The sequence below is a fragment of the Drosophila serrata genome, unplaced genomic scaffold, assembly GCF_035046125.1.
Source record: "Drosophila serrata isolate PLE 108 unplaced genomic scaffold, ASM3504612v1 contig_276, whole genome shotgun sequence".
NCBI classification, from domain to species: domain Eukaryota; kingdom Metazoa; phylum Arthropoda; class Insecta; order Diptera; family Drosophilidae; genus Drosophila; species Drosophila serrata.
In genome coordinates this window covers 2116732-2134454 of record NW_028257174.1, presented here as the reverse complement: position 1 = coordinate 2134454, position 17723 = coordinate 2116732, and the positions used below count along the sequence as shown (strand labels likewise).

Genomic DNA, 17723 nt, shown 5'->3' with positions numbered 1-17723 from the left:
CAACTTGTTCTAACATCGCCGGAACGAAGTGACTGCTGCCGGCCACGTATCAGATATGTGTTGTGTTTCAAAAGTTGCAAGTCATTGTTTACTAGTGTTCAAAGTTAGTAACTGATCATAGATACTTGCAGGTCATAGATACTTACTGTTCAGAGTTACTTTCTGGTCATAGATACTTACTATTCAGAGTTACTTTCTGCTAATAGATACTTACTGTTCAGAGTTACTTACTGCTCATAGATACTTGCTGATCATAGTTACTTACTGGCCATAGATACTTACTGTTTAGAGTTACTGTCTGCTCATAAATACTTACTCATATTAGTTAGTTACTGGTCATAGGTACTAACTGTTCATAGATACTTACTGTTCATAGTTACTTACTGTTTAAAGGTACTTACTGATCCTCTACAACCGTTTCTCTGGAAGTTTGATTATATAGTATTCCGATTTTCATATATATATAATAATATCTTGACGGATCTTTATTGATCGTAAACAAAAGCTGAAACCCATAAAGACCATAGCTTTTGTCTAAATCTGACCTAATTTCAAGGGAAGAGTTCGAGTTTGAGTTTGAGTTCTTAGCAAGCATTTATCATTCATCTTGGCCTAGTGCTGCTGATCGATCGATGTCGTGTAATTAAGCGAATTTCTCGTATCTCGTGTTTCGCATCTTGGCTCATTCGCTTTTGGCCAAATCTTCGACTTCTTTTGCCTGCCCTAACCAGTTTTATGTGCCTTTTAAGCTTGTCTCTAGCTCCGTGGGGAAGTAAATGCAAATTCGTTGGCTATTTGTTTATATTCCATCAGCGCAAATCGATGCAAAAACAAAGTCCAGTTCAGTCCAATAATAAAAATAAAAAACAATAGAAACTTCCGCAACAAATTTATGTTAACTTATGTATAAACACCTATCTACTATCTGCATCTGCGATTCATAGGCTAAGAATTTCTCAGGCCGAAGAAGTTCACCAGGTGTTAAATTTCATTATCCATCCATTTCATTATATATCCATCCATTTTTTAATTTACTTTATCTTATAAGTAAATTAAAAAGATAAAAATATAGTTTTTATATATATTTTATTTATTTTAACATAATGTAGGTTTATAAAATTAGAAATATCTCAAAATTGCCTTAATAATATTTAACAACTAATTATATAACATATAGATACCAGAACTCTCTAGACTTTCTTATAAAAAATGTATAAAGGAGTTATGACACTGATTTGCATACAGAAATTGTTTAAATTAAAAATCTATATAGAAATCTGTTGATTATTTCTATATGGATATTATCTTTTTGATTATTTTGGATCAGATCCTGCCTAGGATAACTATTTCTCTCTCATGATCTTGCTATTGCTTCAAGCAAAATTTATGACACTGAGTTTATGACACGAAGTTTTCTATAACTAATTCATTTAATGAATTTCATTTATATTAAGATATTTACTGAGTATATCTATATTGATATAACCCTTTTGGGGGAATTTTCCGATCCTAATCCTGATCCTGATCCAGGATAACTAAACGCAACTTAAATCTCTTGCTTTTGCTTTAAGCAAAAGTTCTGACACTGACTTTTTATTATTTATGTTTATTTATATTCAATATATATATATACATATATTAAACGATCTATTTCGATTATTTAGCGGTGAAAAATTTCTATATCCTGATCCTTTCCATAATAACTAACCCCAATTTTTGTTTTCTCTTGCTCTCTCATTACCATTTATTATCCATTTAGGAATTATGACACTGAGCCGTGGCCCGTACAGCGAGCTCGATAAAATGAGCCTTTTTCAAGACCTCAAACTCAAACGGCGGAAAATCGATTCGCGATGCAGCAGTGACGGCGAGTCCATTGCGGACACGTCCACCTCGTCGCCGGATCTGCTGGCTCCCATGTCGCCCAAGCTCTGCGACAGCGGCAGCTCCACGGGAGGAGGTGGTCCTGGTGGAGCCGGAGGTGGTGGCGGCGCCGGTGGCGGTATCGGTGTGATGGCAACATCTGGATCTGGTGTGGGATCCGGACTAGGCTCCCTGCCCCTGCCCATGGCGCTGCCCTTGCCCCTGCCACTGCCACTGCCACTGCCACTCAGTGCATCCTCGCCGGCGGTAACCGTTTCCTTGGCGGCAGTGGTGGCAGCCGTGGCGGAAACGGCGGGAGGTGGCGGTGGAGGTGGAGGTGGAGGAGGAGGAGGAGCAAGCACAGCGGTCTCCACATCGTCGACAACAGCGGCGGTGGCCACCTCCTCGACATCCTCCACAACGCTCTCCTCCGCCTCATCATCATCATCCTCCGCCTCATCATCAGCATCATCCTCATCATCATCCAGCACATCGCCCAACGCTGGAGCGGGGGCTGGAAGTGCAACAGCTGGTGCTGGAACTGGAATTGGAGCCTCCTCCACATGTCCCGCCAGCAGCAGCAGCAGCAGCAGCAGCAGCAACAGCACTGTCAAGAATCACATCAAGCAGGAGCCGCACCAAGCGGAGATCCATTCCTCCAGCAGTGCGATCTCAGCGGCAGCTGCCTCCACGGTAATGTCACCGCCACCGTCACAGCAGCAGGCAGAGCCAACGATTGGAGCTGGTACCGGTGGCATTGCATCTGCTGTTGCCAGCAACCAGGAACACCAAAACAATAATGGCAGCAACGGCAGCAATGGTGGCAGCAGTCGAGCCTCACCCGATTCCCTCGAGGAGAAGCCATCGACCACAACGACGACGGCGGCGGCGGCGGCGGCTTCAACGGTGGTGCCCACCAATGGTGTTGTATCCTCCGTTTCCAGTGTGGCCGGTAGCACGAGCGCCAAGCTAACCGAAGCGGGCATGAGTGTGATACGATCTGTGAAGGAGGAGCGTCTACTCAGTGTGTCCACCAAAATGCTGGCCTTTCAGCGGGAACAGGAATCCAAAGCGGCGCAAGCAGCAGCGGCAGCAGCAGCAGCCGCAGCAGCGGCGGCAGCAGCAGCAGCAGGACATGTGACAGTGCTAGTGACACCCTCGCGTATCAAGTCAGAGCCACCGCCGCCCATAGCCTCGCCCTCCTCCACATCCAGCACGCAAAGGGAACGTGAACGTGAACGAGAGCGGGAACGAGAGCGGGAACGGGAGCGGGACCGCGACCGCGACCGGGACCGGGAGCGAGAGCAATCGATTAGCTCATCGCAGCAGCATTTGAGTCGCGTATCCGCCAGTCCGCCATCGCATGGCTCCCTGGGACAATCGGCCATTGTCCAGACACACCATCTCCATCAGCAGCTCACCCAGCCGCTGACGCTGCGCAAAAGCAGCCCGCCCACAGAGCATCTGCTTAGCCAGTCCATGCAGCATCTAACCCAGCAGCAGCAGCTACATCTGCATCATTTGCTGGGGCAACAGCAGCAGCAGCATCAACAGGCGCAGCAGCAGCAGCAACAGCAGCAGCAGCAGCAGCATTCACCGCATTCTTTGGTGCGTGTCAAGAAGGAGCCCAATCAGGTGAGCCAACGCCACCTGTCGCCGCATCACCACCAGCAGCAACAGCAGCAGCAGCATCTCCACCAGCAACAGCAGCAGCACAATCTCCACCAGCAGCAACACAATCTTCACCAGCAACAGCAGCAGCAGCAGCAGCATCAACAGCAGCAGCAGCCCCAGGCTTTGGCCCTAATGCATCCCGCCTCGCTGGCTCTGAGGAACAGCAACCGGGATGCAGCCATTCTGTTTCGGGTGAAGAGCGAGGTGCACCAGCAGGTGGCTGCCGGATTGCCGCATTTAATGCAATCCGCTGGTGGAGCAGCGGCGGCAGCAGCTGCTGCTGTGGCAGCCCAGCGGATGGTATGCTTCAGCAACGCCCGGATCAATGGAGTCAAACCGGAGGTGATTGGTGGACCGCTGGGCAACCTGAGGCCCGTCTCCGTCTCCGGCGGTGGCAATGGCAGCGGCGGTAATGGAGGTAATGGTGGCAATGGAGGCATACCAGGTGGTGGCTCCGTTCAATGCCCCTCACCGCATCCCTCCAGCAGCTCGTCCTCGTCGCAGCTATCACCGCAAACCCCATCGCAGACGCCGCCAAGGGGTACACCCACGGTGATAATGGGCGAAAGCTGTGGCGTTCGTACCATGGTCTGGGGCTATGAGCCGCCACCGCCATCGGTGGCCCAGCAGCAGCAGCAGCAGCAGCAGCAGCAGTCGCAGCAGCATCCAGGACAGCATACGCAACAGCAGTCACCGCATCACCAGCATACACAGCAGCAACAATCCCAGCAGCAGCAGCAGCAGCAGCAGCAACAGCAGCAGCAGCAGCATTGCCTGTCCTCGCCATCGGCGGGTTCATTAACGCCCAGCTCCTCCGGCGGTGGTTCGGTATCCGGCGCGGGCACGCCCTCATCCGTAACGCCGCAGAATAACGAGGAAGCCGCCCAGCTGCTGCTCTCCCTGGGCCAGACCCGCATCCAGGATATGCGAGCAAGGCCGCATCCCTTTCGCACCCCGCACGCACTCAATATGGAGCGCCTGTGGGCGGGTGACTACTCCCAGCTGCCGCCTGGTCAACTGCAGGCGCTGAATCTCAGCGCCCAGCAGCAGCAATGGGGCAGCTCGAATTCGACGGGCCTGGGCGGTGGCTCCCTAGCTGGAGCACTGGGTGGACGCGGCGGTGGCGTAGGCAGTGGCCTAGAAGCGCCGCATGAACCCACCGACGAGGATGAGCAGCCGCTGGTGTGCATGATCTGTGAGGACAAGGCCACTGGCCTGCACTACGGCATTATTACATGCGAAGGGTGAGTAATTTGTTATTACTCCCATGATCTGGAATATATTCTATATTCTGTCTCATTGCAGGTGCAAGGGCTTCTTCAAGCGAACGGTGCAGAATAGACGCGTCTACACCTGCGTGGCGGATGGAACCTGCGAGATAACCAAAGCACAGCGCAACCGTTGTCAGTATTGTCGATTTAAGAAGTGCATCGAGCAGGGCATGGTGCTGCAAGGTGAGTGGACACGACTCTAGGAACCCTCTAGTTCCAAGCAGAGACGAAATATAACTAATCCTTGATCTCACTCTATTCCCTAGCCGTTCGCGAGGATCGCATGCCTGGCGGTCGCAATAGCGGCGCCGTCTACAATCTATACAAGGTCAAGTACAAGAAGCACAAGAAGACCAACCAGAAGCAGCAGCAACAGGCCCAGCAGCAGCATCAGCAGCAGCAGCAACAGCAGCAGGCGCAGCAGCAGCATCAGCAGCAGCAGCAGCACCAGCAGCTTCACTCGCCGCTGCATCATTTGCACCATCAGGGCCACCAGGTTGTGGGCCACCAGGTGGGACATCATCCACAGCAGCAGCATCATCCCCAGCTATCGCCGCATCACCTGCTCTCGCCGCAGCAGCAGCAATTGGCCGCTGCCGTTGCAGCAGCAGCACAGCAGCAGCAACAGCAGCAGCAACAACAGCAGCAGCAGCAGCAGCAGCAACAGCAGGCCAAGCTGATGGATATGAAGCCCATGTTTCTGGGTCCCGTGCTCAAACCAGAGCTCCTGCAGGCCCCACCCATGCACAGTCCGGCGCAACAGCAGCAGCAGCAGCAGCAGTCGTCACCGCATCTGCAGCTGAGCTCCCCGCACCAGCAGCAGCAGCAGCAACACCATTCAAATCATCACCAGCAATCGAGTGGAGGTGGTGGTAATGGTGGAGCTGGCTCTGGTGGTGGAGTGGCCGGTGGTGGCGCCCAGTTGCCGCCGCATCTGGTTAATGGAACGATACTGAAAACGGCACTGACCAATCCCAGCGAGATTGTACATCTGCGTCATCGTTTGGACTCGGCAGTTAGCTCGTCCAAGGATCGACAGATCTCGTATGAGCATGCCCTGGCCATGATCCAGACCCTAATCGATTGCGATGCCATGGAGGATATTGCCACGCTGCCGCATTTCAGTGAGTTCTTGGAGGACAAGTCCGAGATCAGTGAGAAGCTGTGCAACATCGGCGACTCCATTGTGCACAAGCTGGTCTCGTGGACAAAGAAGCTGCCCTTCTATCTGGAGATACCCGTGGAGATTCACACCAAATTGCTGACGGACAAGTGGCATGAGATCCTAATCCTGACCACCGCTGCCTATCAGGCGCTGCATGGCAAGCGACGCAGCGATCCAGGATCGGGTGGTCAGGGCCAGGGACAGGGTGCGATAACTGGTGCTGGCACCGGAGTGGGTGTGGGCAGCAGCAGGCACGGTTCACCGGCATCAACGCCGCTGGCAACGACACCGACAACAACGCCACTGCCATCGCCCGCCCAGCCCCTTCACAAGGACGATCCAGAGTTCGTCAGCGAGGTGAACTCGCATCTGAGTACGCTGCAGACCTGCCTCACCACGCTAATGGGCCAGCCCATTGCCATGGAGCAGCTGAAGCTGGATGTGGGTCACATGGTGGACAAGATGACCCAAATTACCATCATGTTCCGTCGCATCAAGCTCAAAATGGAGGAATATGTCTGCCTCAAGGTCTACATACTGCTGAATAAAGGTACGTGCTCCGATTTCACCCCACTCTTTGCCTATCCACACCTCAGTGCTCATGTTATACCCATTTTTCGTTCCGTTTCTAAATCCAGCAGAAGTGGAACTGGAGAGTATCCAGGAGCGGTACGTTCAGGTTTTACGCTCCTACCTGCAGAACTCATCGCCACAGAATCCGCAGGCGCGGCTCAGTGAGCTTCTATCCCACATACCAGAGGTACGTAAAAGGATTTCCCAAAACTTTCTATATATATAGATCCTAGTACAGGGCTAAATCTAAGAAAATCTGTCACGATTTATGAGAAAACTTTCTCGATAAATTCGAAATTGAGACTAATACTTGTACTCCGATTACAACCCCTTTGGCTTTTCGCTTCCTTTCACTTGCAGATCCAGGCCGCAGCCAGTTTGCTGCTCGAGAGCAAGATGTTCTATGTGCCCTTCGTGCTGAATTCGGCGAGCATAAGGTAGCAGATGCTTGAGCATGGCCTGCTGCCCACCGCCCACCACCATCAGCCAGGAGGAGTACCGCCAGGACCTGATCCCATACCTGAGCGGCACCAGCACCAGCACCAGCAGCAGCAGCAGCAGCAGCAGCAGCAAGAGCGGCAGCTGGAGCGGCGCAGGAGCAGGCAGCAGCAGCATCAACTGCTGCGTGATCTGCCCAAAATCAAGATCGAGATTGGGGCCCAGGAACAGGAGCAGGACCCAGAGCAACAGCAGCAGCAGCAGCAGCAGCAGCAGCAGGAGGAGGAGGAGGAGGAACAGCAGCAGCAGCAGCAGCAGCAGCAGCCACGATCCACGTCCATTTTAAAGACCTCGCTGCTGAGCGGAGCGGCAGCCACTTTGGCCACCTTGACGGCTGCGGCCGAGCAGATAGCCCGCTCCTCCTCCTCATCCTCCTCCTCTGCTGACACTGCCAGGGATTACTCCAGCAGGCAAGGCAGCCCAGCGGGCAAGGCCACCAATCATCACGGCAGCAGCAGCAACAGTTTAGAAGAGAGCAAAAGACTTGAGCATCAACAGCAACAACAGCAACAATATACATCAATTCTACACACGGCCTTAATGTCACAGCGCTCCGTGTCCGCGGCAGCAGGAGGAGCAACTGCAGCAACAGCAGCTGCAACAACAACGACAGCAACGACAACGGCAGCCATCACCACATCGCCGACGCCGGCGCATGTGCTAAAGACGGCGGTGACTCTGGCCAGTCTCAGTGAGATAGCCACGGCGCGTCAGCAGCAGCAGCAGCAGCAGCAATTGCTGGCAATGCAACAGCAGCAGCAGCAGCAGCAGCAACAGAAACTGCCCCGAAGGATAATCAATTTTGGCAGCAACTCGGCTACAAAAGGTATGGGAGTGGGAGCAGCAATAGGAGCAACAGCAGCAGCAGGAGCAGCAGCAGCAGGAGCTGGAGCTGGAGCAGGACTCGGAGCCGGATTGAGCTTGGTGGCAGCCAGCAAGCAAATGCCAGCAGCAACTGCTGCACAAAGCCGGCATAATCGCCAAATGAGTGTGGGCCAGAATCATGGTCAAAATCTGGTGGCGAATGGTAAGCAGAAAGAATTGTGAGCCCTGTTGTTAGCGATAACCACTGTCCCTGTCCCTTTGCCATGTCAGCAACAAGGACAACCGGCAACAGTAGCAACAACAGCAACAGCAGCAGCAACAGCAACAGCAGCAGCAGCAGCAGCAGCAGTAGCGGGAGCAAGCAACGCCTGCTCAATGGCAACTGCTGCAGAAGCAACAACAAGATCAGCAACAGCACCAGCAACATGAGCAACCTATGCAACCTAAGCAACCTAAGCGACCTAAGCAACCTAAGCAACATGAGCAACATGGTCAATATACAGACTCAAACCGATGAGCTAGAGTTGCCACTGGCCTTAGCTTCACACACTGCCACATCATCAACATCTTCATCATCAACAACATCGCTAAGAACATTAAGCACATGCAACATTTCATTCGAAACACATGCAACACAACAGCAACAACAACAACAACAAGAACAATGGACTGCCGTGTCGCCAAAGGAGCCAGCTGGAGCTGGAACGACACAAACACCAGCAACATTAGCACCACAACAACAAGAACAACCAGAACAACAATCACTGCCACAGTCACAGTCACTGCCACAGCCACAGCCAGCAATGCAACAAGCAACAACCAATATCAATATGAGAATCAAGAGAACTACAACAACAGCACCACAACAACAACAACATACCAGCAACAATAATAATTATAATAATCTTAGTGCCGCCACTGCCAGGTCCAACTCGAACTCCTCCTCCCCCGCATTCAATCCAAATCCAAATCCAAATCCTAATCCAAATCAAAATCCTTCACCCTCAGCCACCACCTCAGCTTCTGTTACTGTAGTTGTGTTCAAAACAATGTTACCTGATGACTGAATTAATTTAGAATCGTACACCTAGAGAGCATGTTTTATGATTATGATTACCATTTACGATTTACGGATTACGATTTACAATTTACGATTTATGATTACGATTAACGATAAACTACACACAAACACACACACACATATATATATATATATACATGCGATACAATACGATGCGATTTGTACATGTATAATGTATAATTATGGATATCATTACCTATTAACTATTCATTAGTTATGTCTTATCGATTATTACTATTATTACTATTACAATACTATTATTACTATTATTACTATTGCTACATGCATAATGTAGAGCCTAATTGATCTATCGTGTATTTTAGTTTGTCTAATTGTTGGAAACACACCCTGTACCATATCCCATATATAACAAACACACTTTCACACACACATACGCACCCCTCACAATAACTAGAAAGCTAGGAAAACTATGAGCGAAGTTAAACAATTTCAAAACAAAAAAGAAAATATATGTAATCATGTCATTTTTTTTGTAACCGTCATTGAGCAGTTGAAGTGTTAACATGAGCAAGGCGTACGATTAAAGGAGTATGAGTATGAGTAGCGAGTAATGAGTAGGGAGTAACGAGAAAGGAGTAAAGTGTAACGAGTAGCGAGTATATGTAATGTAGCCACAATGCCACACACAGCTAATTAGCAAGCATTTAGGATGCATGCATATTGTCAGTTATCTATTCTATTCTATTCTTTTTTTTTTTTTTTTTTGTATTAACTTTAAATGTATGTAAACTATAGGCCTATATATATATAGTATATATATTATGTGTAACGGAGGAGAGAGAGACGACGACGATGAGGAGGAGAGGAGAGAACGAAAGAAGATGGAGCTGGAAATGCGACCACACCAAGTATATATTAGGAACCGTTTTCTGGAGGCAGAAAGATCAAGTAAGAGAGAGAGATTTAAGAGAGAAAGGGAGGGAAGAAAGAGTGGTAGAGCAATTTGTGGAAAACGGAAACGGAAGTAGCGCTGTACTGTCAGAGATCATCATCAAGCCTTCATTGGTTCGAACTTCGCTCGCAACTCTTGCAGATTTATACTGTTTAGATACTGTTAGTTAATAAAATCCCCCTCACACACACACATGTTAAATACATAAATACACTCACACACACTAGCTATATATATATATATATGTATATATATATATATATATATACAACACATATTTGTGTAAGAGACATGGGGAGCATGAGGAGAACTCGATAAACATCAACTGCATCTTAGAAACACACGCATTTTCCCCTCCCCAAATTATATATGTAATGCGAGGAAGGATCTGAAGGGATCTGCAAGGATCTGTGAGGAGGGACGAGGCGGGGTAGCGTTCACACACACAACACACAGCACGCTCACACTCACACACACTGTTTACACACTATATACCTAAGTTAAGGACGCATAATCACATACTACACATTAATTACGCATAGTACATACAACAAAAACAGAAAAAACAAAACAAAAACAAGCAAACTTTCTTAAGAAATGAAAATGAAAATGAAAAACAAAAACGAAACAAAAATGGAAACAAAAACAAAGCTAAGAAGAAAGGAGAGAAGCGCAAGAGAAAGGATTCAATATATATATATATATATATATATTATATTATTTTTTTTAAATCTAAAAACCGATTGCGCAATTGTATATCGTAATCGTATAATCGTCGCAACCCCTCCCTCCCCCCAAAAACAAAAAAAATCGCCCATCGCCCCCCCAAATTGGCGGTATCGATGCCCGGATTGTTATCGATAATATATGGTCGTAAAAACACTACGTTTTAATTTGTAAATGTATTAATTTTGTTGATTTTTTTGCTGTCTGTATACATTTTTTTTAACAACATTTTTGAATAAATGTAATTCTTGAATATTTCTTTTCTTTTAATTTAATTTTATATACCCGAAAATCCTAGAGTCCTTGGTTTGTATGATAAATACATATATATATATATATATATATATATATATATATTTGTTTCTGATTTTTAAGCAATTTATTTTTAATTTTGCTTTTTTTAATGCGAAAAATGCTTCATCCCTTGATTTTTACATGCATTTTACATGGCTTGGGGCTGGCGCCACCTAGCGACTGCCCCGGAAAATATGCCCTGTAAAGTATGCAATGGAAATTGTCCACACAAAGGCAGGAAATGCATTTTATAATTAATTACGTTCTCCCCTTCCTTTGGTTAGTGATAAACGAAAAACAAACTAATGAAACTGAAGGAATCTCTCAATGGCAACAGTCGTGTAGATAGCGGATCCTTGATCCTTAATAGACACTCCCTCTCCCGCAACCGCAACCGAAACCGCCACCGGAACCGGAAGTAGCAAAACGTATGCTAAAAACCAAAAACGTTTGCGCACGAAGAAGAAAAAGAAGAAGAAGAAGACGAACGAGATCGAGAAGAGACGAGAAAAATAAAAGCAAGAGTCTGACATCAAATTGCCTTCAAAAAATGTTATTTTCGAGTTCTTTTCTTTTTTTGTCTGTAGTTTTTTTAACAAACAAAAAAAAAAAGAAATAAAACTGCAAAAAAAAGGGATAAATAAGCAAGAAAATACATACAGTACATATATATATATGTATGTTTATATAAACGAAAAGACATAATAATCAATTAACGATATGAAATTAAAGCAAATTAAGGACGAGAGCTAGCAGAAGGATTAACATTTTTTGTAGAGTAAATATATGGCAGTAAAAAAAAGTGAGAAGAAATTTAAAACAAAAAATAAATAAAAAGTAAATCTGGAGAGGGGAGTAATTACAGAAAAACAAAATCAACAAATATTTTTGCACAGCGTGTTATCGAATAAGTGTTAGGACCTTAGACTTTAACTGTAATCGAGATTCAAATCAATCAAAGACCCATCATCCCTAATCCGAATCCCATTTCCTGACGTCCCCTCCCCCTCCTAGCCACCCATGATTATTAATCTGATTTGATCAGATGGCGAATCTTTGTCTTTGTACATATATATACATCAGAGAGAGAGAGAGAGAGAGAGTGGAGATCGCAAGATATAGACATTAGTTAGCTAATTTTAACGACAGAAAATTAACACTCTCCCAGACCTTGTCCCAGGAACGAAAACTCACTACAATGCGAATGCTCAACTCGAATGCCCGCTTATGAGACCCAGACCCAGACCCAGCTCCGCTCTTGGTTAGATCCGACTTGCATCCCCGCAACGAATCCACCCACACCACTCCCCCTCCCCCACCCCCCTATAGTGTATAGCGTGGATGCAATATGAACTTCATATGGTGCTTAATCTGGATCTTGATCTTGAGGACAACAACCCAAGCCTACAACTCAAATTATGGGACTGATGCAAAAAAAAAAAGAAAACAAGAAAAGAAAAACGAAAATAAGAAGTATAAAATATAAAAAAAAAAACACAGAAGAATTAAGCAAAGAAATTAAGTAAGCAACAAATAAACAATGGAAGCAAAAGTGGATATTAAAAACCCAATTAAATGTATGTATACTAAGTGTATATGTATTAAATGATTCAACAATGAATTCAACAATGATTCAACAATGAATTCAATAATTCAAAACGAAGTAGATCCTTCCATATGCTAAAAACAAAATAAAAACAAGAACAAAAAAAAAAGGAGAAAAGAAAACTAAGAGTAAACATAAGCAAAGATCTCGCTTCGGAGGCCATTTGTTATTACTCTTTGAATTTGTTTACAACCCAAATTAGAAAATTGTGAAGCCCCCAAAAACCCAAAACAAATTTGAAAAAAAAATTTAAAAACACAAAAAAAAAAACATACATATATAAATAAGAAATATAAGAAAGAAGGGAAGCAAGAGAAAAGAAAAAAAAGAAACATTAAACAGAAATTCTAGATATACTGTGGAGGTTTTTTTTTTGTCATTTCAAATTCTATATAGCGACTTTTATAAGTATTTGTTTATCTTTTTTTATTGGATTTGATATGAATGTTAGACGATGGATTGATTGATTGATTGATTAGTGAACGTTTAAAGTAGTGTTTAATTTAAAGAAAACAAGAGATGATAAAATGATGAAATGAAATGTTAGCAAATATATATATATATATATAAAAAAGAACAAGAACGGATAAACTACGACGAGAACTAAGCCCCATAATTGACAATTTTTAAAGCACGATTCGAGATCACGCATATAAATTTAATAAATTACACATGTATTAATATAATGAAATGATGTATTTACGAATAAAATCTAATATTATCACATGAATGCTAGTGTCGTCGTGGGCTTGAATTTATTTCTGTTTCTCTTTTTATTCAAAGAGGGTTTGTTTTTTTTCTTCTGTTTCTCTTTTTATTTAAAGAACTCTGAAGGGAACTGGGGTTCAATGACGATCTTGAAGGTCTTACTCACCACCTTCTCCTCCGTCTCCGGCGGGATACCAATAAAGTCGCTGTAAATTTAATAATAATATTAAATATAGCAGTAACTAAACCTTTCTTTTCGGTAGATATACTTACTCCTCGTTGGCTAGAGTCACGTTGATGCGATCGGTGGAGACACGTGTGGGTCGGATAGCGCCGAAGAAGTCTGTTATCGGCACTTTGTGCGGATCGCGGCGATACAGATCCTTGCGCACGCCCACCGTCGAGATGCAGACCCGCTTGGGGCACACTTGCAACTGCAAAAGAAAGGAAAGCCGAAAAAAACCTTAGAAAAATTCAAATATTCTAATAAAACCACTTACAAACTCGCCAATTGTGCGCTTGCTGAAGGGCTGCACCTTCTCGAGGAACTCCAGTGCGTAATAAGTATAACGATCGATCATGTAAACGCCAATCGAGGGATCTACATGATGCTGAGAGGCGGCAGCAACGATAAATTAGTCATCCAAGTGTAATTATTAGTGTGATTTAACTTACCGACAGCGAATCCTCGCCCACCAGGCTACTGGCCACCGCCAGGACATTCGGTGACGTGAACTTCTCGTACAGGGAGGCCGCCTGGCAGGTGTCCACCATGAAGAACAGCTCGTTGTAACTGCAGCAGGTAAGAGTTATGGTATTGGCATGTAATTAACACGACACTAATCAAAAACCACCTTCTCCTTAAAGCTAAATAAGTAAGAGATGGCAGACTTACCGCTTCTTCTCCCACATCTGCTGAATGCCATCGGCCAGCTCCTGGCTGGTAATCTCTTCCGAGTCCTGGAACTTCAGGAACCCATCACCGCCGTGGCCCGTTAAATAGATCAAAACATTGCTGCCGGCATCCGAGAGCAGCTTCTTGGAGCGCGCCGTTCCGTTCTGCGTGCGCCCCGTAAGCAGACGCACAAAGTTCTCCACGGTGACCTCGTAGCCACGATAGTCCACCTCCACATCGTCGCCATACACATTGATGTGCTGATTGGCGTTATTATAAACCTGACCGGGGCGCGGATTGCGGGCATTGCAGGCCATATCGTCGGCAATCATCAGGATGATCTGCGAGTCGGGAATGCCCAGGCGTTTCACCGATCGATAGATGGACAGCACGTTGGCCACATGCCGGTAATTGAACCAGAAACGGGACGCATCCACCAGCACGGCCCAGTTGTTGGTGTGCGTCGAGCGTTGGGTGGCGTCAACGAAGCCCTCGGGCAACACACCGGTGTCCTGCGCTGGCTGTTCGGCCAGACAGCAGCAGACGATGGTCTGGATGATGATACACACGATAATTGAGAGTTTAGGTATCATTTTCTTGTGCAAATTTATTGCGTTTTAACTTTTCTTGAAAAACGCATATGGCGATGAAAAAAAGATGCCGGAAAGAACCGTAAACACAGAAATTTACTAACGCCACTCACGGCCTGTGTGACCGTATTCGCATAAGCGAATCTAGTATTTGTGAAAATCCGGCTAATTTAAATACTAGAAACTTTGAAAACATTTAATTTTGCTATTTAACGATTTTTTCTGAGAAAAATAGTAAATATTACGCTCTATTTATTGTTTTGCACCTTTGTTCTTTTGTTGTTTATTTTGTCAGCCGAGGAAAAGTAAAAAGGGTGGTTAGAAAAACAGAGGGCGGCCAGAGCCGCCATGTTGATGAGCCCGATTTTCCAAAGCCTATTTCTCCCCCATAAAAGCAAAAATGTAACAATTTAAAACATAAAACAGTTAGTGCTCGTCGAGTACGATCCATTACCAGCGAACAATTTAAAGCTAACCCATGTAAAATGACCAAAAAAAGCATCTGAAAATGAAGAAAATTCAAAGCGAATGACGCTGCAATCACAAAGAGCAGGCCGATAAAGAGCGCGGCAAAGGCGAAAGGCGGAGAGCGCCACAGATGTGCTAATGTATGAGTGTGTCTGTGTTGAGTGGCAGTAAAAGCCTTGTTTGCGTGTGGAATTTAACTGTTTTCTCGCCGTCTGCGAATTGGGGGGCACACACACAACCACACCAATGTATACGCACACACCGGCGCACCTGGGAAAATGGGGAAAATGGTGCCAAGACAGCAATACTGGGCTTCTCTGGAAACTCTGAATTCGCCGCGATCATAGGCTCTCTGCCTCGCTCTCTTTCCATTCCATTCCACTCCCTCTTTCTCTGTCTCTATCTCTTTTCCTCGGTCGTTCTTGGTGATTGCTAGTCGGCTGCCACAGCCGCCGCTCTCTGATTCACGTGGGTTTTCATATGCCTCCATATTTGTTTTTTCTTTCTTTTGTATGTATGTATGTTTGTTTGTTTGTTGTTGCTGCAGTGTCGATTTTTGGATGAGCTTTTTAGGCTCTGTTCCGCTCCACTCTGCCGGAAGTTTTCTTTTTATCCACATATCGGCGAGTGCTCTATGCGCCGCCATTCGCCTATCACTGCTTTTGCTTTACCCTGGCCTTTCGCTCGCCTTGCTGCGTGGCATTTTGTCGGCGGCCATTACGTTTTCCAATTGCCTTTAGTGCAAACACACGCACACACTCATGGCTGCGCCATAAAGCAACTGTGTGTGTGTGTACGTGTGTTTTTAAATGTGAATTTTGTATCAAAGCGCAGAGAAAAGAAACAGCAATTTCTGTTTAAAATTAAGCGAGTGGGCGTTAATTCAAGGAAAATAATGGCAACGGAAGCATTTTCCGAGTTTGGGGGAGCTTTAAATGGGCCTGGATAGTATAGTTAGCCAGCGATAACTAGGATAATCGATCGAAGCGGCCTTCGTGGCTAATTGATGATGTCATTGCGGCGGAAATGGCGTGTATGTCCTGCCAGAACACTTGACCCAGTTGGGGCAATATGGAAAATGGCTTTTCCATGGCTTAGCACCCTAGAAACGGTATCGAAAGAAGAGAGGGCGACGCCGATGGCTATGGCGAAGACCATTTGGTCAAGAGCGCGCTGCATAATAATGCGAAGGCGATGCAAAAAGCTATTGATATTGATTTTCCCTCGGCTCTTCTTATTTCCGCCGCTATTTCACACCATTTCCCCACATTTTCCTCCGGCAATTAGAGCTTGCCTTTAACCCAGTTACCCGCAAGGGTCCTTCGGCGGCGGGTGGGAAAATTATTGTTATGTGGGTGGCAGGACAATAGAGGGAACAGAGTGATAGATGGAACGAAAAAGAGAGAGAGGGAGGGAGGGATGAGAACGCGAGAGAGACGAAGGACCCGTCGGCACCTGACACTTGCAGGATTCCCATGCCGCATCCCTTCATGGCGTCCTTGGAAACAACAATAATGACAGCAACAGCAGGAGCAGCAGCATCAACCTACGGCACAGCATCGCAAGTTGAGGAAAATCTCGGGAAAAATCGGCAGGACAACCGAAAAGTGCTTGGCCTAGAAACAGAGCGAACGAGCGGCTAAGTGAAGGAAGCAAGAGGGGGAAGCTGCCTTCGCCGCTTGTCATTTACCAATTTTCCCATTTACCACCCCCGTACTTCGTGTTTCCGAGCCGAGTCCTTTTGCTTTGCTTTTATGCTTTTTTTTGTATTTTTTTGCCGACGCAACAAAGAGGCAACATCAACAACAACACACACATGCAGCTAAGAGAAAGAGAGAGAGAGCGACAGCAGGAGAGCGCGGCGAGAGAGCATGCGGCGAGAACCAGAGCGAGAGAGAGGGGCTAGAGCAGCAAACATTTGCCAAAAACAACACGTAGGCCGGGCGAAAAACACAAGTCGCCCGTGCAATGCCCTTTAAAAAACATATGTTTTAAATTTGCATGGTATTTGTTAGAAGGGCTGCCAGACGTTAAGAAAGTAAAAAAAAACATTAAATTAATAAATGCAATTAAAATTCCATTTCAAAATAAACAAAACTGATAGCTAAAGTAATCTGAAATCGACAAGATTAACCGAAGGAATAACATCCCTAGTGAGTTACGTATGCGTAATTTAATTTCTCTTATTTGTGAATTTGTATATTCATAGAAAAAATAAATTACGTATTTGTCTATTACCGTGGTTATACCATTATCCTTTAGTTATAATAATATTCAACCTGAAGTAATTATAAACAATAAACAAAACACAACAAACTCTAAGCAGTGTAGAGAATAAGGCTATACCCATAATGAAAACGGTTAAAAAATCGTATAAAACTAAGTTAAATTCAATCTTATTAGTCGCAAACTTATTTCCCATAATAATTGAGAATATTATTCTTTTAATTAGGACCCCATAATTAAAAAAATACTGAAATCCTTTGGACAGAGCTGCCCAGGGCTGCTGCCAACTGGCCGCGATAGTGCAGAATATCGGATAACAAAGGGTAACACCGCACCGGGGCGAATGC

At 45.6% G+C, this 17723-nt stretch overlaps 3 protein-coding genes across 4 annotated transcripts; 2 read left to right on the top strand and 1 right to left on the bottom strand.

Moving 5' to 3' along the window:
* The first annotated feature begins 1764 nt into the window (after window positions 1-1764).
* LOC110180407 (nuclear hormone receptor 4) lies at window positions 1765-7672 on the top strand. Of its 2 annotated transcripts, none has more exons than XM_020948061.2 (5): window positions 1765-4781; window positions 4843-4991; window positions 5075-6523; window positions 6612-6733; window positions 6907-7672. In XM_020948061.2, exons 1-5 carry the CDS (start codon window positions 1765-1767, stop codon window positions 6985-6987), a joined length of 4818 nt encoding a protein of 1605 aa, XP_020803720.2. In that variant the 3' UTR covers window positions 6988-7672. The 2 variants fall into 2 exon arrangements, with proteins under 2 accessions (XP_020803720.2, XP_020803722.2); XM_020948063.2 differs by having other exon boundaries at window positions 6615-6733; window positions 6907-7023.
* On the top strand, window positions 6991-9886 carry LOC110180425 (uncharacterized). Its single transcript, XM_086835451.1, has 2 exons — window positions 6991-8071; window positions 8140-9886. Exons 1-2 carry the CDS (start codon window positions 6991-6993, stop codon window positions 8934-8936), a joined length of 1878 nt encoding a protein of 625 aa, XP_086691577.1. The 3' UTR covers window positions 8937-9886.
* A 3280-nt stretch (window positions 9887-13166) lies between these two features.
* On the bottom strand, window positions 13167-15808 carry PIG-K (Phosphatidylinositol glycan anchor biosynthesis class K). The gene is made up of 5 exons (XM_020948111.2): window positions 14093-15808; window positions 13873-13990; window positions 13698-13808; window positions 13471-13631; window positions 13167-13403 (listed from the first exon to the last, which is right to left on the bottom strand). Exons 1-5 carry the CDS (start codon window positions 14683-14685, stop codon window positions 13304-13306), a joined length of 1083 nt encoding a protein of 360 aa, XP_020803770.1. The 5' UTR covers window positions 14686-15808; the 3' UTR covers window positions 13167-13303.
* Window positions 15809-17723: the final 1915 nt, after the last annotated feature.